A 23,729-nucleotide genomic window follows, 5' to 3' on the forward strand; every position below is an offset into this window, starting at 1 on the left:
AGGTCATGATCTTGCCATTCCCAAGTTTGAACCCTGCATTGGGCTCCGTGCTGCAGCTCAGAACCTGGAACCTGTTACGGATTCTGTGTCTCCCTCTCTCACTCCGCCCCTCCCCCACTCATGCTGTCTCTCTCTCTCTCTCTCTCTCTCTCTCTCTCTCTCTCTCTCAAAAATAAACTCTTAAGGGGCGCCTGGGTGGCGCAGTCGGTTAAGCGTCCGACTTCAGCCAGGTCACGATCTCGCGGTCCGGGAGTTCGAGCCCCGCGTCAGGCTCTGGGCTGATGGCTCGGAGCCTGGAGCCTGTTTCCGATTCTGTGTCTCCCTCTCTCTCTGCCCCTCCCCTGTTCATGCTCTGTCTCTCTCTGTCCCAAAAAAAATAAATAAACGTTGAAAAAAAAAAATAAAAAAAAAAATAAATAAACTCTTAAAAAAATTAAAAAAAAAAAAAAAAAAGAAACACATGGGGCACCTGGGTGGCTCAGTCAGTTAAGTGCCCAACTTTGGCTCAGGTCATGATCTCATGATCTCACCACTCGTGGGTTCAAGCTCTATGTCAGGCTCTGTGCAGACAGCTAGGAGCCTGGAGCTTGCTTCAGATTCTGTGTCTCCCTCTCTCTCTGCCCCTCCCCTACTTGCACTCTGTGTGTGTGTGTGTGTCTCTCTCTCCCTAATTAAAAAAAAAAATTAAATTAAAAAAAAAAAAAACAAAACAAGAAATACACACACACATGCCATAACAAAAAAAAATCTCTTCTGTCCCAATGAACTTGTATTTTTCCAGACAACCATGAGACCCAATAGGTTTCTCTTCTTAGTCTGGCTTGCAGGAAACTAAGCTGGTATTAATTTGCAGTAACTATCCACAGGGTTGCAGTTTCTGATACAAATATCTTACTTCTTTATGTTTTGGCTACCACCTTTATTCCTTCTTTCTTTTTTTAAATATAACAATCTACTCTCCTTATGATTTGTCTTACTAATAACGACATACTTTTGTGCATTAATGAGATAAGCTCTGAACTATTTCATCTTCTGTGACTACCCATGTTTTCCCATTATTCCAAAACCAGGAAGCTGAATGGAGAACAAACTAAATGCATACTGAACAGAACCCTCGCCTGGGTCCTCCTAAGGGAATTACATCCAGGATCCATTTATAGGAACAGCCTGAGCGGGGGAAGCTTCAAACAGTGTGGCATGACAGCAAACACTGGTGATAATAAAGAGTAACACTGAACACAATTGTTTATCTTTACAAAATATTTACCAGCTGTACCTTATTTGCCATTTTTTGAGTATGTGATAGTAATCTGTTTTTCAAATGTATCACTTCTGACATAGGAGTATATTTCCCGACACCTCTGCTCCTTTCCCTAATCTTTCCCTTTCTTTGTCATTTCCAGAACCTTCAAGGAAAGACAAATTCCATTATTTTCCTTCTGTATTTCCAAAATATTTCCAACATGAAATATTTCTTAAAAAAAATTACCTGAGTGCCTGCTCTATGTTAGGAAGCATGTCATGAGTAAGACAGAAATGGCCCCTGTCCTCACAGTGCTCACGTTCCAGTGGAGCGTCACTACACGTATATCCTCTGTTTCTTCCTTGTGCTACCCTGCAAAGCTGGGCCTGGCAGGCCACTAGCTCCATGTGCCCTAAGGGCCACTCTGACTCATGGTGGCCATAATATTCGATTATGTAACATGAGCTTGGAAAAAATTCTGGAAGAGAGAGTCTGCACAATTTCAGGGGTCTCCTTAATTACAGCATAAATGGAAGTGAGCCCACATCGCCAGTGCAACCTGAGAACCTCTGTACTCACTTGTAGATTCCAGGCGTTTGACATCCCTCGATGTTTCTAAGAAATATCGCCGAAGAACAAAGAAAATGATGCCAAAGGGAATCAGAAGTATCACGATCCAAGGAATCACCGCCACTGCAACAGCCACCACACTACAGACTTGCAGAAATGTCTGAAATAGGGAAAAGAGATAAAAAGGCCTTCTTACCAAGAATTCTCTTCCAACATAGACTTTAAAGGGTTGTTTTGTTAGGATTCAACTCCTTTCTTCCAAAGACTTGTTGGAATGGCAGGGCATGGTTTCCAAAGATATAATAGAATTTTACAAGTGGTCCTGATGATATTTATACACCTAATCGTGATGTACCAAAGACAATAAGAATTTTCTAGATATTAGTTCTTTTGATACACTCAGTAGCCCTAGGAGATAGGCATTATAATCTTCCCTATTTAACAGATGAGAAAGTTTGAGACTCAGAGAGAAGAAGACTTGAATCCCAAACTATCATGAGTCAGTGGATATTACCAGGGAAATCAGCAAGCAGAAATCATAGATGAGAAATTCGGAAGATTCAACTATACGTGTAGGGATAAAGAAGTGGCTAATTACTAATTCAGTGGTCAGAAAGGGAGGGAGAAATTTAAGTATTTGCCTTTGAAAGTGAGGATTTCTCTTTCTTGGCTTTCTATCCACAGTTAACATTTACCGAGTGCTCACTGTGTACAGTGCTACCTATTAAGTACTTTGCGTGTACTAACTCATTTAATCCTCAGAATGGCCCTATCCAATACTAGTATTATCTCCCTTTCCACATGGAGACCCTGAAGCACAGGCAGAGGAAAAGCAACTTGATCAAGACTGCAAAGCATTAGTCATAGAAGCCTACATCATTAGCCATCATGATATATTTAAGCTTGCCCTCAATGTAATGCCAACTTTTTATCCTTCCGGAAAAAAATTCTTGACTTATTTGAGCCCCCTAATTTGTCTTTAATTTTTTCCTCTAAAGACCTTGCTTAAGGAATTTCAGAGTTTATCAGTGTGCCTAAAAAAGGACAAAGAAGGGAAACAAATTTCTGAGATTTCTTAGAAATCTTATGAAGAGTTTTAAAAATAAGGAAACACAAAGTCCAAAATCTTTTTTTAAGTTTTATTATCTGGGCCAACAGACACATGAAAAGATGCCTGACATCACTCATCATCAGGGAAATGCAAATCAAAACCCACAATGAGAGATCATCTTCTGCCACAGAATGGCTAGTATCAATAAGACAAGAAATAACAAGTGTTGGTGAGCATGTGGAGAAAAGGGAACTCTCATGCACCATTGGTGGGAATGTAAATTGGTACAGCCACTGTGGAAAACAGTATGCACGTTCTGGAAAAATTAACAATAGAAATACCACGTGATTCAGAAATATCACTACTGGGTATTGGGGCGCCTGGGTGGCTTAGTCGGTTAAACATCCGACTTCAGCTCAGGTCATGATCTCGCGGTCGGTGAGTTCGAGCCCCGCGTCGGGCTCTGTGCTGACAGCTCAGAACCTGGAGCCTGTTTCAGATTCTGTGTCTCCTTCTCTCTCTGACCCTCCCCCGTTCATGCTCTATCTCTGTCTCAAAAATAAACAAACATTAAAAAAAATTTTTTTAATAAATAAATAAATAAATAAATATCACTACTGGGTATTTACCCACAGAAAAGAAAAACACTAATTCGAGAAGATATGTGCAGCCTATGTTTACTGCAGCATTATTTACGACAGCCACAATATGGAAGCAACCCACACATCCATCAACAGATAACTGAATAAAAAAGACCGAGATCGTGCCATTTGCAACAACATGGATGAACCCAGAGGGCATTACGCTAAGGGAAATAAAGTCAGAGAGAAACAAATACCATATGATTTCACTTACATATGGAATCTAAAAACAAAACAAACAAAAAGCAGAAACAGACCCATAACTGCAGAACTGATGGTTGCCAAAGGGGAGGGGGGTGAGGGACGAGCAAACTGGGTGAAGGGGAGTGGGAGATACAGGCTTCCAGTTATGGGACGAATAAGTCAGATGAAAGGTAGAGCATAGGGAATACAGTCAATGGTATTGTTACTAAATTGTGTTGCATGCGGACAGATGGCAGCCACACACGCCATGAGCACAGTGTTACGAAGAGTGGTAGAATCACCATGTTGCATGCATGAGTGTCATTGCGTACATTGCGTGTCAACCATACTTCGATTTAAAAAAGGATCAGGCTGTCTTGATGCTCCCATTTTTACAGGCCAGGCTATCCTGTTTCTAAAATAAATATTTCAAATAAAAAATATGACAAAAATTGTTTTACTGCCAGAACAACAATCAATTTTATCATCTGGATAGGAAATTTTCTATCATTAGGATATTTAAAGTATCTATCTCAAAGGCTAATGATGATAACAACACAAGTGCCCTGTGTCAGGTATGGGCTGTACACAGGTAGCGTACCGAGTTCTATGAATGTTCAATCATGACCTCATCTTGTGAGGTGATTTTATGTTGGGAAATGATACTGGGCTAAAAAGAGCAGGCAGAATAGAAACCCAAGTCACCTGGATGATGCTGATTTAAGTATCCACCTTTATCAGGAAAAAAATGGTATCATGGTGTACAACTTCAGGTGACATGAGTGCAATCAACATACTTTTGCATCTGCCTGCTAGGACAGTGGGCTCATTGAATGGTGGGAATGGGCACATTCACATGGCATGTGAACTCCAAAGTTTGTGAATTCAGGTGGATACAAACCCAGGACTATATGCACAAGGCACAGGGGGCTGTGGAAATACAGGGAAGAATACATGAATAGTTTCCGGAAGGTTCTTCAACTTACAACCAAATTTCACAGGCTGGTTTAACAAACAGAAAGAGAGGCAATGAATAACTTGCAGTAGTAACCACAGCTGATGGAAATACTGCCCAAGAGGAAGTCGGGCTGCAAAGGTCAAGGTGCCTGGCCACATTAACATAGGTTATTCCGTGTCCTCTCAGAAGGCGCCTGCCCAGTGCCTTCCCCACTGTGCCAGCCAGGGCAGCGGGCCCTGGGCGCATCTCCAAGGGAAGGATTAGCAGGGCAATGCCTGAGGGAGACACATGTTATCATCTCACAGTTATTCCAAGTCAGTTTTCTCAGAGCTTCATCACAACCAGCTTGTGAATGAGCAAAGAAGGAACTGTCATTTCCATTTACAGATAAGGATTGTGAAAGCTGGCAGGTTAAGTGGTGGTCCCAAGTTCTCCCGGGAAGTTACTGTGTGATGGAGAAAGCCAGGAATGGTGCCTGTGAAAGGTGCTTTGTGCAGGCAGGCAGAAGAGTGGAGGAAGGAGGAAACTTCTGGAACTGTGAATCTGTGGGCAGGAGCCCCAGTGAATCAAAACTGCATTATTTTGATGTAGACCCAAGCGTTCTGTTTCCCCCAGTCTCTACTGCGGTGTCCATACAAGACCCAGGGTGAAGAGGCATGGAATTCTGAAGGAACAAAGTCCAATAGTAAGTGGAGAAAACAGGCTGTGCACCTCTCTCCTTTTACATCTACAGCTGGCCAATTTCTCACAGCTACTGGGTTAACTGATGCATCCCACTCTTCTATACTAATTAGGAAGCCAAGAGGAAGGGTCCTTTCAGACCCTTCTATGTCTGGCCTTAAGTGATCTCTAGGCTTACCACTGTTAGTTGTCAAGAAAAAAAAAATCTGAAAGGTTATGAAAACATTCAAATTCACAATTTTTGAGCAGACTAACATCACTTGATTGAACAATATTCACCAGTTTTAACTACCCGGCTCTCCTGAAGGTGGGGGCCTTCTGTGGCTAAGCCGGCCTGGCAGATAACCTGGGCAGCAGAGGTAAGCTCCAAACACGGGGCTCTGCTGGAGCCATCTTCTTGGCGCTCATTAAAGACCTGTAACTGATGCTCTCAGAAACTCCCAGGTTAGGTTAGGGCTTTCAGATTTGATGTCTCCAAATTCTGAAGTAATTCAAAAAGGCATTCTATAAGAGTTTTATTTCTCCTTGCAGGTCATGTTATGGCCTGCCCCACAGTGAATTAGATGTTATACTGTACTGTAAAAACATACACAATGTTTGATTTTACATTTATATGTATTCATGTATATACATATGTGAATCTTTTACTGCTAGAAAACTCTCTTTTTTTTTTTTTTTTAAAGTAATCTCTCTGCCCAACATGGCGCTCAAACTCAAATGCCCAAGATCAAGAGTCACATGCTCTACCAACTGAGCCAGCCAGGTGCCCATGCCAGCAAACTCTTTATGGAAGTTGGCAAGGACAAAAACAGTAAGCAAAAAAGCTAACATTCCGAAAGGGGACACAGAAGATGCTGGTGCAAAACAAACACCCATCCCCTCCTTAAAGCCAGTCTCATTTCTTCCTTCCACATTCTCAGGAATTCCAAAGTATGTACACAATTCTGCCCAAATGATTGGATTCCAAACCTATTATTGGATGACCCACCCCCACGGCCAGCGCTTCTGTACCTCTGTTGCACTAAGGCACAAAGAGATAATGATATAAATATACAGCAAGAAACATGTTGACCCAGAAGCACCTGACCCAAGCCTTGACACCCAAGATCTAAGGGTAATCGTTTTTTTGATATGCTTGCGTCCCAACTGGAACATACTCGTTAGGAAGTCAATCCAAAATCTATAAACCCACGTGAACAAATGCAAACAATCCTTGAATAAAAGTCCTTCACTTGAGAGAACATGTCGATTTTGCTTAATTGGGAGTAATTCTGCAGCTTACAGAGAACGTCGATCCAGACCTGGAGGACAATAGCATTAGCCTAGCACCGTGCTATCCAACAGGGTCTAAGACCAACCCTCTCTAATATTAACAGGGAAGGGAACACAGCCCACCATTTTGTCTTAGTGAAAACTGGGCTACCCACTACCACAAAAAGATGTCGGAAGGTAGGAGGAATTAAGTGAGATAATTATATAAAGTGCTTAGCAGTCCATGCTTAACAAAAAGAAACCCTAAGTACCATTATTATTACCTTTCAGTATGCTCTAGATGCCAGCAGCCAGAAGAGAAGGAACAGTGCGTTGACAGATTTATGGGCCTAAAGTGTCTTAAAAATATCATGAAGCTGGAGCCTGAGACGTGTCTCACTCTAACCACTGGCACAGCTTAGGACTATCCAGGGACACCAGAGCAAGTGTTATTGTTTCCTGGATGTGGTAATGATGTCACATATACCAAAGTGGCTGTGGCTCTTCTTTAGCCATCATATCTGAGGCCTATTTTGTTTGAATATAAGATGACCAATAAACCTCATGCCTACTACATTTTCTGTCCTCTCCTTTTTCACCCCACCTGAGGGTCTCCCAAAGACTGATAACCTCAGGATAATGCAAGCAACTCAACATTTTTTGAGATGTTTCTTTTCTTATTCTGGATTCTTTTAGTGTTTCAAGACTCACTTCTTTTTTTTTTTTTTTAAATGTTTGTTTATTTATGACACAGAGACAGAGCATGGGTGGGGGGAGGGGCAGAAAGAGAGAGAGACACAGAATCCGAAGCAGGTTACAGGCTCCAAGCTGTCAATACAGACCCCGACAGCGGGCTCAAACTCACGGACTGCGAGATCATGACCTGAGCCAAAGTGGGACGCTCGACCAACTGAGCCACCCAGGCACCCCAAGCCTCACTTCTTAGTGAAGACCTCCTGCCCTGAAATTGCTCGGCACTTCTGGGAGAGTAAGGAAAACTGTGCTGGGCCTCTGAATCAACACCACCAAAGCAAATGCCAGATTATTCAATAGGGACAAAGAAGTCCATCGTGACATTTTCTATTTCATGCATCATGAACTGGTGTCGATATCAAGGGAAATACAAAAGCTACATTTTGTGCACTAGTGAATCCCAGGAAATTCAGCTGTATCCACTCCAGGTTGGCCTTCCTGGAAAGCAAGCATGCTAGCTCAGATGCCAGGAGGGCCCTGTAACCATCACTTACGGAAAGGATGAGCACCTCTCTCCCTTACAAAGGAAGCTGTCCTGTGAGCCACTCTTTCTGATTAAACCACAGGGGTATCTAAATGAATTGTTAATGTGGCTTATAGAAGCCATGAAATAAAATAATTCTTACAGAAAATGTTAACTGCTTTGTTTGAAAAACTGCCCAGTTACAAATCTTGAGAAAAATGTCATTGCTTGGTTGCTAGCGCCTATGGCAAATTCCCTCATTACACTGAAGAAAATCTCTGTATCTTGTTCACAACCAAAGACAGGTACAACTGCCCCCCTCCCCCATACCAATAGTGGATAACATCTCGTGAGGGCTGCCTTGTGTCCCACCTCTTCAGTAATTCCATCCTCACTTTCAATCTGAGTGGGAGGGATTATCACCTCCACACACAAAGAATGAAGCTCATGTGGGGTGTCTGGGTGGCTCAGTCAGTTGAGCATTCGACTTTGGCTCAGGTCATGACCTTGTGGTTCGTGAGTTCGAGCCCTGCATCGGGCTCTGTGCTGACAGTTCAGAGCCTGGAGCCTGCTTTGGATTCTTATCCCCCTATCTCTCCGCTCCTCCCAGGGGCATGCTCAGTCTCTCCCTCTCTCTCTCTCTCTCAAAAATAAATAAATATTAAAAAATTTAAAGAATGGGGGCGCCTGGGTGGCGCAGTCAGTTAAGCGTCCGACTTCAGCCAGGTCACGATCTCGTGGTCCGGGAGTTCGAGCCCCGCGTCAGGCTCTGGGCTGATGGCTCAGAGCCTGGAGCCTGTTTCCGATTCTGTGTCTCCCTCTCTCTCTGCCCCTCCCCCGTTCATGCTCTGTCTCTCTCTGTCTCAAAAATAAAAATAAAAATAAAATAAAAAAAAATAAAAAAAATTTAAAGAATGAAGCTGATGCTCACTGATGGTCAGAGAAGTTTAGTGATTTGCCCTAAGTTAGATAATTCAGAGTCACTGTGTCCCCAAGCCTACAATCTCTGAATGATACAGCATCTCATATAAAGATTCATCCTTCAAAAAATTTATACCTAAATGTATTCCTATTTTACGTTTTCCCTTTCATTTGCATTTTCTAGTTTGGTTGGGTTTCTTGTGGTTGTAGCTGGTCTCCCCCAGGAGATGCTCAGTCCTAGATTCCCAGCTCCTATGGAAATCAAAACCTGCTCGGTGCACAGAGCAGAGCTGATCAGTAAAAAGGTCCTAAAAATGTTTGCTAATAGAACACACAAAACACATGTTGATTTAAGAAATACTGTTTAAATAAAAAAGATTCATAAGATGAAGTCTAAGCCCAGAAAGCAAACTGATTTGGGGGAAGGAAGGAAAAAGCCAAATTTAACTTTAATAAATACACAAAACCCAAAGACCCTAAATGAGATTATTCTACATGCCACATATGTATATTGGGAAGGTGGTGAAAACAAAGCATTTCCCCAGGTCGTGTTTTCCTCTAGAATTAATACTGTATCCCTAATCTTACAGATTTTAGCATATTTCTTTCACAAGCAGTATTAAATAGAGGACTGGTTTGTCTGTTTGACATTTAACTACCCAAATGCTTACAGCCCTGTAGGAACTCCTAGGTATCTACCCACAATTTCCTTTAAACTTAATTCAATGGGATTCTGTTCCTGCTCGTCTTTGTGAAGCTTGTGCCAAGGAACATGTTTTCTATAAACAACAGTAAAAATGTATTCTTCTTATTTTATGCAAATAAATATGTCATCCATACTTCTGGCTCACCCCATTCTTATTTGAACTCTTGCTTGTGCTCAGACTTCTCTTAGGCACAAAGTGAAATGTGTATTTAATCATAAGGCCACTTAGTCAGTAGACAGTACTTTTATTACTTGTTTACAGTATTAAAAAATAAAATCAGGATCATTAAAACTACTAACACCTCAAAGGAATTTCAAAGCTTTGAATTCTGCTGTCAGTCAGACTCTTAAAAATTCTGTTCCAAGTTCTGATAAGTACAAATCGTCCAGATTGCCTTAAACGATTACTGATTTTGCAGAAGATAGGGCTTACGTGCAATAAACAAAGCAAGATTCACTTCTTGGCAAGAAAACACGGCAAGATTTTCTTCTGATTTAGAGAGAGGAAAAAAAATGATGCCTAGTTTTTAATCAGTAAGCTGTTTACTGATGTGGGTGTAGGAGAGATTCTTCTACCTATTTATTCTGGAAACGTATGAGATAAAAAAAAAAAAAAAACCTTTCAATGAAATGACTATCACATAGATTGTGCTGCTGGCTAATATAAGATTCTTGTGCAGGCAGTAAAATTTTGAACAGGCTATACAAAACTCAAAGTATTAAGAACTAAAATGTAATTCCCATCACATACTCGTTACTCTTCAATTACAGGATAAATAAAAGCAAAGGGAAAAATATGGAAAGCTCTTAAAGGTAAGCTCCTAAACCTCAATACTGACCTACGGTTAGTATTAAGTCTGCAGGTGTAAGTGACATGCTGATATGGCAACTTGCATGCTTCAGGGAGTTCAGACATCAGCTCTGGCTCCCAGATCCCTCCTTTGTCACCTGTCTCTTGACTTCACCCAACTCATTTGGCTCTGTTATATCAGAACTTTATGGAACGTTGGTGTGTCTAATTTATACGAAGATATCTAAACAAACTCTCTTTAAGATTAAATTTTTCAGGGGAGCCTGGGTGGCTCAGTCGGTTAAGCGTCCGACTTCGGCTCAGGTCATGATCTCACAATTCGTGAGTTCACGCCCTGCGTCGGGCTGTGTGTCCACAGCTCAGAGCCTGGAGCCTGCTTCGGATTCTGTGTCTCCCTCTCTCTTTGCCCCTCCCCTGCTCATGCTCTGTCTCTTTCTCTCTCAAAAGTAAACAAACATTTAAAAAAATTTTTTTAAAAAGATTAAACTTTTCAAAACTTGTCCTTTCCTTGAGATCTACTAATCACTCTTTCCACCCTCCATTTGTTGGCCTCGGATCTTTTTATATCCAATCTAGCTCTGGGAAGTGTGTATCCTTCAGTTAGCCCTTACTCCTGAGTCGTTGCTAACTCCACTTGAAGAGTGCATGGTGGTATTAGGCTTACAATTTGTTAGCCAACACAACAGAAATCATTAGGGAGACACGACTCTTATTCCCTTTTTTTTATGTTCAGCATATCTCACGGATCAATAGCTTCCCTTTCACCTTTTCTCAGTGTTAGAGCTTATTTTGAAATTCAAGGCTGGAGTCCACCCATATGCTACTTTTAAAAGGCACACCTTATGGGAATGCAAGCTGGTGCAGCCATTCTGGAAAACAGTATGGAGGTTCCTCAAAAAACTAAAAATAGAACTACCCTACGACCCAGCAACTGCACTACTAGGCATTTATCCATGGGATACAGGTGTGCTGTTTTGAAGGGACACATGCACCCCCATGTTTACAGCAGCACTATCAACAATAGCCAAAGTAGGGAAAGAGCCCAAATGTCCATCGATGGATGAATGGATAAAGAAGATGTGGGGTGTGTGTGTGTACACACACATGCGCGCGCACACACACACACACAATGGAGTATCACACGGCAATCAAAAAGAATGAAATCTTGCCATTTGCAACTACGTGGATGGAACTGGAGGATATTATGCTAAGTGAAATTAATCAGAGAAAGACAAAAATCATATGACTTCACTCATATGAGGACTTTAAGACACAAAACAGATGAACATAAGGGAAGGGAAACAAAATTAATATAAAAACAGGGAGGGGGACAAAACAGAAGAGACTCATAAATATGGAGAACAAACAGAGGGTTGCTAGAGGGGTTGTGGGAAGGGGGATGGGCTAAATGGGTAAGGGGCATTAAGGAATCTACTGAAATCATTGCTTCACTATATACTAGCTAATTTGGATATAAATTTTAAAAAATAAAAAATAAAATTAAAAAAAAGGCATACCTTAAAGGAAGAAAGACAAGGTTGGAAAAGGGTACCCTATGAAAAACACTAACCCAAAGAAAGCTGGACTATCTATACCACACTAAACAGAAATTTTTAAGTTAGGAAGCATTCCTAAAAATAAAGGAAAAACATTTCAAAAGAAGAATTGGCCAATTTATCTATAAGACATTAAAAAAATCTAAATGTATATAAACTTAATAACACAGCTCCGAAATGTAGAAAGCAAAATCTGAAAGAACCCAGGAGAAACAGACAAATCCATAATCACAGTGGGGGATTTTAACCCACTTATCTCAATAACTGATAGATTAGAAGATAAAAATAAAAATACAGAAGCTATGAAAACGTGATGAACAAACTTGATCTAATTAAGAAATGTAAAATACTGCAGCCAATAGCTGCACAATACATCCTTTTCAACTGAATATATGTTCTATGCTATAAAGCAAATATCAACAAACTTCAAGGGCCAGAAATTATACAGAATACATTTTGACTTAAGTGGATTTAACAAAAAAACAAAACAAAAACTCATACCCAAAAGGTAACCAGAAAATCACTAAACATTTGGAAATTTAGTAATATACTTCTCTAATATCTAGTTCAAAGAAATTACAATAAAATTAGAAAGTATCTTGACATAAAATAAAAATCTGCTAATATTAAAATTTGAGGTCTGCAACTAAAGCTGTGTTTAGAAATACATTTTTACCTTTAATTTTTTTTTTATTTTTTTTTTTAAATTTTTTTTTTCAACGTTTATTTATTTTTGGGACAGAGAGAGACAGAGCATGAACGGGGGAGGGGCAGAGAGAGAGGGAGACACAGAATCGGAAACAGGCTCCAGGCTCTGAGCCATCAGCCCAGAGCCTGACGCGGGGCTCGAACTCACGGACCGCGAGATCGTGACCTGGCTGAAGTCGGACGCTTAACCGACTGCGCCACCCAGGCGCCCCTTTAATTTTTTTTTTAAAGAAGGACTACAGGGGATACATGGGAAATCTCTACCTTCCTCTTATAATTTGCTGTGAACCTGAAACTGCTCTAAAAACATAAAGCCTCATTAAAGAAAAAAAGGAAGAAAGGTTAAAAGTCAAGGGTTTAAAAACACATCTTAAAAAAAAACCATATTAAACTGAAGTATATAGAAAAAATGAAGAGAACAGTAAACATTAATGAGACAGAAAACCAACTTCCAAGGAGGAAAATCAACAAACCCAAAGCTTGATTCTTTCAAAGCACAAATGAAATTAATAAACTCCTACCAAGACTGATCAAAAGAAAAGAGAGGAAAAACTACCATTATCATGAATTAAAAGGGGATAACACAGCACGGGCACTAAAAAGAGCATATGACAAACATTTAAAAATTTTCTAATGTTTTTTAATGCTTATTTATTTTTGAGAGAGAGAGAGAGAGAGAGACAAACAGACGTTTCTTCTTGAGAGCCAAAGTCAGACGTTTAACTGACTGGGCCACCCAGGCGCCCCAAACATTTAAAAATTTTAATGCAGAGAACAAATTGCTTGAAAACTGATATACAAAGACTGACATAAGAAGAAACAGAAAATCCGAAGAATTCTGTATCAATTTAAAAATTTGAATCCATAATTTTAAAACTTTACACAGAAGTTTTAGGCCCAGATGGCTTCACAAGAAGATTGTGCAAAGAAGTTATGCCAAATTCTTCCACAGAATTTGACTCCAGTATCATTATGATATAAAAACTACAAAAAGACATTAAAAGAAGGAGAACACTAAACAACATACCAATAAACTCAATCTAACAATATAAAAAGGATAATAATGTCACAATCAAACTGGTGTAGGCAAGCCCAAAATCCACGGGACAGGTGGTTAGAAAGGCAGGTTGGAACTCTTGGGTAGAAGATGGTGTTATCCACAGGTAGAATTTCTTTTTCTTTGGGGAAGCCTTGGCTCCTGCAACCTTTCAACTAAATCAGGCCCACACAGATTAACTACAATAATCTTCCTTAAAGTCAACTGATTATGGATTCCAATCACATCCACAAAATACATACACAGCAACACTCAGATTACTTTTTGACTGAATAACTGGGGACGGTAGCCTAGACAAGCAGATACCCAAAACTGACTATTAAATACTTCCCATTTCTTTTTACGTGGCCAGCATAACTCTGATACCAAAGGCTGACAAAATATTTTGGGAAAAAGCAAATTATTGGCCAGTATCCTTCATGAACAGATAAAAAATTCTTGACAAAGTATCAACAAATCCACAGTAGTGATACATTAAAAAAAAAAAAAATGTGACCACATGACCAAGTGGAATTTATTCCAGGAATACAAGGTTAATTTAATCTGCAAATATCAATCAGTATAATATACCCTGTTAAAAGAGTAAAAGGTGAATAATCATATATCTGAAGAGATGTAGAAAAAATATTTGTCAATATTCAACACCTGTTCTTGATAAAAAAGTAAAAATTCTCACCAAATCCAGAATTTAAAAAAAATTAAATTTGATCCAGATATCTAACCCCCAAATTGCAATTAACATTATTTTTAATGGAAAAATATTGAAGGATTTGCTTTAAGAGTATGAGAATACCTTTTTTAAATGTTTATTTATTTTGAGAGAGAGAGAGAGACAGAGAGACAGAGAGCACGAGCGGGGGAGGGACAGAGAGAGAGGGAGAATTCTAAGCCGGCTCCGTGGTGTCAGCGTTGAGCTCAACGTGGGCTCAATCCCAGAACCGTGAGATCATGACCTGAGCTGAAGTCACGAGCTGGAGGTTCAACGCACTGAGCGTGCCCCAAGAGTATATCTTATCTCATCATTTCTTGTTTTTAAATTTTTTTAAATGTTTGTTTATTTTTGAGAGAGACAGAATGTAATCAGGGAAGGGGGCAGAGAGAGAGGGAGACAGAATCCGAAGCAGGCTCCAGGCTCTGAGCTTGTCAGCATAGAGCCTGACGTGGGGCTCAAACTCAAGGACCATGAGATCATGACCTGAGCCAAAGTCGAATGCTTAACTGACTGAGCCACCCAGGTACCCCTCTCATCACTTCTATTCAACACTGTACTGGAAGCTCTAACCCTCTAAGTCAAGAAAAGATAATACAAGTCTTATATTGTAAATAAAGAGATAAAACTATCATTACGAACAGCTGACAAGATTGTGTATGTAGAAAATTCTACAGAACAACAACAACAAAAAAAACCCACCAACTCCAGCAACTGCAAAATGAGTTCACAAGTTCAATGACACAAGGTCAATATACATAAATCAACTTTATTTCTGTATACTAGAAACAAGCAAGTGGAAAATGATATTAAAAACAATCTCATAAGTAGATGTAAAAAAACATTAAATACTCAGGGAATGTATTGTAATGCCCGAGGTCGCGAAACCCCCCACAAGAGACCACCAGAGTCGTAAGTCAAAGCCAAGTGGCAAGGGTCGTTTATTGCAGGTTCGAACCTGGACCTCCGCGCACTCGTTGCCAATGACGCTAAGAGGCCCCGATCAGGGTTGGCACAGCGTTTTTATAGACAGAGACAAATAGCATAGGGGAGGTTTCAGATTGTGAGGGGCCTGATTAGTTGATTTTAAAGTAAGGACATTTGTTGTTCTCTGATTGGGCGTCCTTTGTCTGTCCTTTGGTGGGAAGGCTTTGTCCCTTACTTGTGGCGGGAGAAAAAGGGGGAAGGGGGAAGGGGGAAGGGGAGGAATGTGTTAAGCAAGCAAGATTACAGAAGCGAGAAAATGCTGGTTAGTAAGTATTTCCATAATCTTAGGGTATAGCAAACTAAGTCTAGAAAAATTTAACGGTGCTCACATCGAACAATAGGCAAGACATACAAAATTTTAAATTCATTCTCTACAGTATTTAACCAAAGGAGTGCAAAATGTTTATACAAAAAACTACAAAATACTTCTAAAGTTAAAGAAGACCTGAATAAGTGGAGAGGTAGATCACATTCATAACTGAAAGATGCAATACAGTTAAGAATCACCGACTTCTCAAATCGATCTACAGCTAAAAGGTAATATCAAAATCCCAGCAGGCTTTTATAAAAAACAAATTGAAAGGCTTCTAAAACGTACATAGTTAAGTAAAGGATCTGGTATGATCAACACAATCTTGACAAAGCAGTACAAAGTTACTAAGTTTCAAGTCTTACCGAAATGCACAATAACTACAACCACCATGTGGGTGTGAAGACAGATAAACAGATCAGTGGAACAAAATAGACACAGACTTGCTCACATATAGTCAAAAAGATTTTTAACCAAGGTGCCAAGGCAGTTAAATGCACAAAAAGTCTTTAACAAATGTGAATAGAATAACTGGGGAAAATAACAACAACAACAATCAACTGCATTCCATACAAAAAGTTAACAGAAATGGCTCAATTTTTTTAAGAAGCAGAACAAGTAAGTATCTTCACATCCCACAAAGACTTCTTAGGACACAAAAAACATGGACTACAAGAGATGAGAGGGGAAGCAAACATTTCACTTCAACAAAATTAAAACTTGCTCTTCATTAAAAAAGAGGCAAGCCACAGACTGTAAAAAAAGATTCACAAAGGCCGAGTATTAAACTAGGATTATTTTTAAAAACTAGTATTAAGAAATATATACATATACGGGCATCTGGGTGCCTCAGTTGGCTAGGCATCCGACTTTGGCTCAGGTCATGATCTCACAGTTCATGGGTTCAAGCCCTGCATCAGGCTTTGTACAGCTTGAAGCCTGGAGCCTGTTTCAGATTCTGTCTCTCTCTCTCTCTCTCTCTCTCTCTCTGCCCCTCCCCTGCTCACGCTCTGTCTCTGTCTCTCAAAAACAAATAAACACTAAAAAAATTAAAAAAAATATATATATATATACATATAAACTCCTTTAAATCAACAATAAAATTTTTGTTTAAGTTTAAAAATCAGCAAGTGATCTGAACCAATATTTCACAAAAAGATATCTGAATGGCCAATTAGCATGCATGAAAAGGAGCTCAGTGTCATTAAGCATCAGGGAAATACAAATTCAAACCCCAATGAGACCAATATCTACTAGAAGGGCTAAAACCAAAAAGAATGATAATACTAACTGTTGTAAAGATGGACAGCAGCTAGAACCTCCATACTGCTGGTGAGTACATGTTGCAAGTATCTTAAAAACCTTTAAAATTTTTTAAAGTTAATATACACCTACCTTATGACCTAGCAATTTCATTTCTAGGTATTTGATCTAAAATAAATGAAAACACATGTCTACATCAACACGTGTGCGAGAAGGTTCACTGCTAAAAACTCAACAACCCAAATGTTCATCAAGTAGGGGCCACAGAAATTGTGAAATCTTCACTCAATGGAATATCACGCAGGGGAAAAAAAAAAATGAATCATTCAACACACAACTGGATGAATCCCCAAAAAGATGCTGAAAAAAAAAGGCAGCAGCCACAGAAAAACATATACTACATTGATTCCATTTATACATAAGTAGCCCCCAAAATAAAAATACTGATTCTATGTCACTGGAAATCTGGGAAAGGTGTGGGGTGTGGAAATGAATGACAAAGGACAAGAGAGACTTTCTGAGGTGATGAGAACGCTCCACAACATCTTGTTTTGGTTAATCGTCACAGAGATATACAATTATCAAAATTCACCAAACTACCAAAAAAAAAACAAAAAACCACAAACCAAACCCTAGTTTATTGTATGTAAACTGTACCTCAATAAAAATATCAACAGGCTAAATAGAAGATCATGACACCACAATTCCTCTCCCATTCCTTTGGTCATGCTCAGGCAGGTGTTGGCAACATGTAAACACACAGCCACAATGGCACATGGTGATCTCCTTGGGTGCGCTGTGGCGGGAGGGGAGGGGGGCACCTGTGAGGGGTAATGGTAACCAGCCTGCAGGCCTCAGACAAAGCATGGCTCCTGAACCACGTCTGGCATATCTGCCATAGAAGGCTGCCCCTTAGCACCGATGCCAGAGATGTTCTTATCTGCTTCGTGACTCAATGCCAATGACGATCAAAGAACACTAAATCAAAGAACCCAAAAGAAAGAGCTCCAAGAGACAAGTGAGTCATGAAACTCACAAGCAGAAGACAGTATAAATTATAATTATCAGGTTCCACATCAGATTTGAGAAAGAAATCTATACATAAAATGGCAAGTGTGAGATTTTACTAAAACTGAAGTTCTCCAGCCTGTCCCTTTCTTGCTCATCTTATAAAGAAAACTCCTGAAGTAGCTAGAACTGAGTGAATGTAACTAAGAACAGCCTATGGGGACTCTAAAGGTCCTCCAACTAAGTAAATATTTAGCCATTTTCCTCTCCCTAGCAACGACTGTCCATTTAATCATCCCTAACAGTGCAAGGTGGCAAGGCGAGAAAGCCCCGTGAGTTGCCACTGTTTTGCAATGGACGTCATCCAATAACGCCATAATGTAAAGGTCTATGCTCTGCACAGTACCACCATGCTTGATAAAAATGAGATGTTTATTATTTTTTTTTTTAGGTCTTAATTAGCTTCTTGTTAAACTACAAACATTATCATTGGAGCACACATGCTGGGACAGACAAATTGGAACACTGGTTGCCAGCCTGGGAGGGTCCCCGGTGATTAACTGTCACTACGCTGATGTTGACGGTGCTGCTTTTCTAATTGTGCTAACCATCGTGTTGGGCAGTGGGGGGAAAACCAACCGTCTTGTCTTTCATTAAAAAAAGACAGGTAAAGGAATCATATGAGTGGGCTTGTGTGAATCCTACCACCCTGATCTCACAACCCCAAGGGTCAAGTGTTTGTAAATATTTCCAGTAACTCATATCACCAATTCTCCCTCCTATTAGCAAGGAAACCCACTTTAACTTGGCCGTTTGCATGAATCATTATCTCTGGGCCTGGCATTTTCACGGGATATTCCAACCTTCCAACGGCTCTGGCTAAAACGCTTTTCGTTGATTTTAAAAGCGTGAAAGCAACTGTGTGCATCAGTTAAAATGGATGGGTTTACTTTTAAAGAGTCGGTAAAACAGAGATCTTCTAAATGAGGGCAAGGCGGCCTAACTAACAATCTCCTTTGTCCAATGGGATTTGAGGGCGGGAGTGGGGAGAAGGGGTCAACACACCATAGAAATCTCAAAATGACAAAGTCATTGTTTGCTGAAAGAGGCTGGAATGCTTTCTACACACTTTCCCTGACATCTCCGCACAATGCAATGCAAGGGTCAGTGGTACTGAGACAAGTAAAGGCAGTTCCACTCTTTTGCTTCTATAAAAGCCAGCGACCCAACCTATTGTCCCCAAGTCTTCGGCTCGCTTTGTTCTCAATACCCAGATGCGGCAGCTTTTTCATTCCTGCTCCCCCTCTGGAAAGAAATGACTGTGGACACCTCCTTCACATTTTCTTTTTTCTCGGGCATTTTCACTTCATAAAGCCGCAGTCAATGTGTTTTGTGTGTGGTGAGGAGGGAATGACACGTTCCATGGTGGTCCCCACCACTGTCTGCATTGGTGGCTCAAGTAGCCTCAGGATTAGCCCTTTGTGCTCCATGAAAGGATATGAAAAGTCAGTTACTTAAGCTCAGTCAAGCTGTTGATTTTTTTTTTCTTTTTTTTGGGTGAGGGGTGTGTGGGGAAGAAAGGTTTTGCAATTCAGTTTTCCTCAATAAATTACGGCATTTTGCTGAGGGCAGCTGTGTGCAAGTTCACATGCTCAACGAGTCCCACGTTTAAAAAAAAAAAAAAAAAAAAAAGACAAAAATGCCTAAAACTTCCACGTCCTACCTTTGTTTTCACTTGCTTCGCTAGTAGGAAGACTTCTGGGAGGTGATAATTGTTAATGTCAAGAACTCTAAATAAATGAGACTCCTTACTCAAATATTATCTGAGAGTTTCAAAAGCTGCATTAAGTTCGTTACTATGAAATATTCAGTGCTTCACAGTCTATTCTGAAAGTAACGGAATTTGATCCCGTGAGTCTACATGTAAAAATATCTATTAAAAACTTTCGGGGATATCAAACTTAGAATATCTGTGAAAAAACTCATGTGGTGGTTATTTATGGGCCTGACAACTCGGGTGACAGTTCCTTTGATGCAATATAATGCTATTACCAAACTCTTCCTCCCACTTAAAAAGGTATGTAGTGCTTTAAAAATAACTACCCATTATGCAATACTTAACATGCAGATGTTATGCTAAGAATTTTATTAAAATGATTTAATTTTGTCTTCACAACAACCCTTATGAAGTGTGCCATTTTTCTCTCTCCTACAGATAAAGAATGTGTGGCTCTGTGAGGCAGAACGGGAAGAGGCAGAGCAGGGATCAAACTCAGAAAGGCAGACTGCGGGGATTGGGAGGGCTCCCACCGTAACCCCCTCCACGACATTTTAAAGCTAGTTAGTTACATTGTAAGTGATGCCCATGAACACATAATCACATTTACAGGAGCACACTCGGGGCACATGGGTGGCTGAGTCGGTTAAATGTTCGACTTCGGCTCGGTCATGATCTCACGGTTCGAGAGTTCGAGCCCAGCGCCAGGTTCTGATGACAGAGCCTGGAGCCTACTTCAGATTGTGTCTCCTTCTCTTCTGCCCCTCCCCTGCTCGTGCTCTCTCAAAAAGCCTGGGTGGCTCAGGTGGTTAAGTGTCCAACTTAAGTTCAGGTAGTGATCTCACTGTTCATGAATTTGAGCCCCACTCACACACTCTCTCTCTCAAAAATAAACATTGAGGGGCTCCTGGGTGGCTCAGTCGGTTAAGCGTCCGACTTCGGCTCAGGTCATGATCTCGTGGTATGTGAGTTCGAGCCCCGCGTCGGGCTCCGTGCTGACTGCTCAGAGCCTGGAGCCTTTTTCAGATTCTGTGCCTCCCTCTCTCTCTGACCCTCCCCCGTTCATGCTCTATCTCTCTCTGTCTCAAAAATAAATAAACGTTAAAAAAAAAAATTAAAAAAAAATAAACATTGAGAAAAAATTTTTGAATCTATAAAAAAAAATTTACAGAAGCACGCTCAACCCTCACACCATTAAAACATGAATATTTTCTTTTTTTTTTTTTTAATGTTTATTTGTGGGCCGGGGCGGGGCGAGGGGGGGGGGCGGGAAGGCGGGGGCAGAGAGAAGAAGATACAGAATCTGAAGCAAGCTCCAGGCTCTGAGCTGTCAGCACAGAGCCCGACACAGGGCTCGAACCCATGAACCATGAGATCACAACGTGAGTCAAAGGTGGGTGCTTAATACTGAGCCACCCAGGTGCCCCAAAGCGTTTCCTACAGAACCAAGAGCACTGGCAAAAAAAACATTTGCAGGGTTCTTACAACCTCAGGTAGGATCACACTAAACAGATACAGAGGTCTGTTTTTTTATGCTGCCTTCCTTTTTCCTTTGGAACTGCGAGTGGCTCTGACTTGGCCATCCACCATAATCTGACCGGACAGGCAACATACCTGGTAGCTATAAGAGCTGGCATACATAATGACACACAGACCCATGACTGCTCTCTGCTGGGATATGGGCTTATGAATGACATCTCTGAGGTGAGGGACTCTTCCAAGTGTGGACCCACTAATCAGAATCAAAGGGTTTTAGGGTGCCTGGGTGGTTCAGTCGGTAAGTGTCCAACTTCAGCTCAGGTCATAATCACCCAGTTGATGCGTTCGAGCTCTACATCAGGCTCTGTGCTGACAGCTCAGAGCCTGGAGCCTGCTTTGGATTCTGTGTCTCCCTCTCTTTCTGCTCCTCCCCTACTTGCACTCTCTGTCTCTTTCTCCCCCCCCCCCCCCCCCCCCCCTGCTTATGCTCTATCGCTCAAAAAATGAATAAATGTTAAAAAAAAAAAAAAAGGGTTTTCACCAGCCACACTTGGCATCACTACCTGGATATCCCAAATAGAAACTTGGCCAAACCCACTATTCTTGTGGTGTCTTCTTCCCTCTCCATGGCTTTCTACCAACATTCCAAATCCAAATCCCTGCACTGGAGACATGAGTCTCCCTGTGATCTGCCTCCTCTATACCTATCCATCTTTATCCCCTCTGATGCCCGATCTCAAACTTCACATTATGGTGTCCTTGCAAACTTCCTAGGCTCTCTTGGACTTCCTGTCGTTGGTGCCTGCTTCTCCCCTACATGAGGCTCAGGGATCACTGGCTTCTCCCCTACATGAGGCTCAGGATCACCGGGAAGCCATCCCCAACTTTCCCAGGAAGGGTTACAGAGAGGTCCTAACTACTACAATCTGAACTAATAGTTGGCCAATTCAGAAATAAATAATACAAAATCTTAAAGTTTTGGTTTAATTTGAAAGCATGTACAGGGGCGCCTGGGTGGCTCAGTCGGTTAAGCGTCCGACTTCGGCTCAGGTCATGATCTCACGGTTCGTGGGTTTAAGCCCCGCATGGGGCTCTGTGCTGACAGCTCAGAGCCTGGAGCCTGCTTCGGATTCTGTGTCTCCTTCTCTCTCTGCCCCTCCCCTGCTTGTGCTGTCTCTCTCTCTCAAAAATAAATATTAAAAAAATAAAAATAAAAAAAATAAAAGCATGTACAGATCTGGTGTTGGAGTGTCTCAAGGTCTTTCTTACAAAACTCACACCCATAATGCATCACCTAGGACTTCGAAGACACTTTGTGAGGCTCTCAGCATAGATTCCGCCTGTATTTCTCCAACCCCCTCCCCCGCAGTCACTTGTCTCATCCATACCTAATTACTTAAAGCCATTTTTTTTTAAGCGGAGCCTTTTATTAAGCCTTCCCAAAGCACTCCACTTGGCATTCCTACTTATCAGTTCACACAATAAGTACTGTCATTATGAGATGACAACATGGGTAAGGAACAGGAACAAGTCTAGGAAGAATCACAACAGACTCTGGCAAAAGACAAGGCCAAAGAATGGAGCGGAGAGAGTGCGTACCCCAGAGACAGCCACTAGAAGCTCATCTTACAGCGGGATGGAGAGGAGCATGAAATTCAGGAATCGGAGAAAAAGGAAGAACGGATTGAACACCAAGAATGGTGGCTGACTCTGCCATCCTTTCTACAGCATTCCTTAGCAAAGAAATTAAAAAAATGACTAAAGACTAGTATTTACCTCCGGAGGTTCAAGGACAGGTTTAGAGTTAACGTCTTATCTTTCCAGCTTCACTCAATGCGTGTTTTGCTAACTTCATCCGTAATTCTCCCGAAAGGAGAAGGCCTCATAGAATAAATCAGATCATGTAACACCGTCAGGCTTCCAGGAAACCTGGGGCCCTGGCATCCCAGTGCACTGAACTGAAATGGGAGAAGCAGAGCCAGAAGCCCAGGGAAGCCTCACGGAAGGCCGGCATGGAACAAGGTCGCCCGCTGCCCCGTCCTGAGACGCCAGTACAGATGCTGGCTGGAACCAGCAAGGCGGGAGGAGGAGGAAGCCTTCTGCCACAAAGCCTTTTGCAAAAGACCACAAAAAGGAGACCGAAATCTGAAACATTAAGATCCTTTCCAGGAAGTAGCCAAGGGCACAATTCACAGGCAACCTCGCAGCACATGCAACAACACGAACCACATTATCACCCTTGTTGATCTTCAGTAAAATCCACCAAATGGGAATAACATGTTCAAAGGAGAAAGATGTCCTTGTCGCCCTTAGAATTACATGGTGAGCGGCCACTTTCCTGCTCAAAGACCTTGGATGGGGCCAAGGGTTCACAGGTTCAAATATAAATTCCTCAGACAAGTTTTCCAGGTTCCCTTAAACTGCAGACCATGATTCACAGAGAGCCCTACATAAAACCCTCTGTTACAACCACAAACATTATTTTCCTTGCCTTACAGTTTAAGATGTACATCCAGCTACTTGATTTGAAAGGGTTGCAAATCAATAACGTGACTGCTCCTTGAGGGTATATGTGCATTTATATTTACACACGTACACACACCAGATAAAGCATAGACAAGCTCTGTTGCCTGAAATCAAGTA

General features: G+C 41.2%; 1 protein-coding gene across 3 annotated transcripts in view; it reads right to left on the reverse strand.

The window, feature by feature from the left end:
* ABCC4 (ATP binding cassette subfamily C member 4) overlaps nucleotides 1-23,729 on the reverse strand; it is a 263,778-nt gene that overhangs the window by 58,309 nt on the left and 181,740 nt on the right. For all 3 annotated transcript variants that reach the window (XM_030312762.1, XM_030312755.1, XM_030312770.1), the window contains one exon: nucleotides 1,823-1,973. In XM_030312762.1, coding sequence (XP_030168622.1) covers nucleotides 1,823-1,973 — 151 coding nt within the window. The remainder of the gene's footprint in view (nucleotides 1-1,822; nucleotides 1,974-23,729) is intronic.

The sequence above is a fragment of the Lynx canadensis genome, chromosome A1 (assembly GCF_007474595.2).
Source record: "Lynx canadensis isolate LIC74 chromosome A1, mLynCan4.pri.v2, whole genome shotgun sequence".
Taxonomy (NCBI): domain Eukaryota; kingdom Metazoa; phylum Chordata; class Mammalia; order Carnivora; family Felidae; genus Lynx; species Lynx canadensis.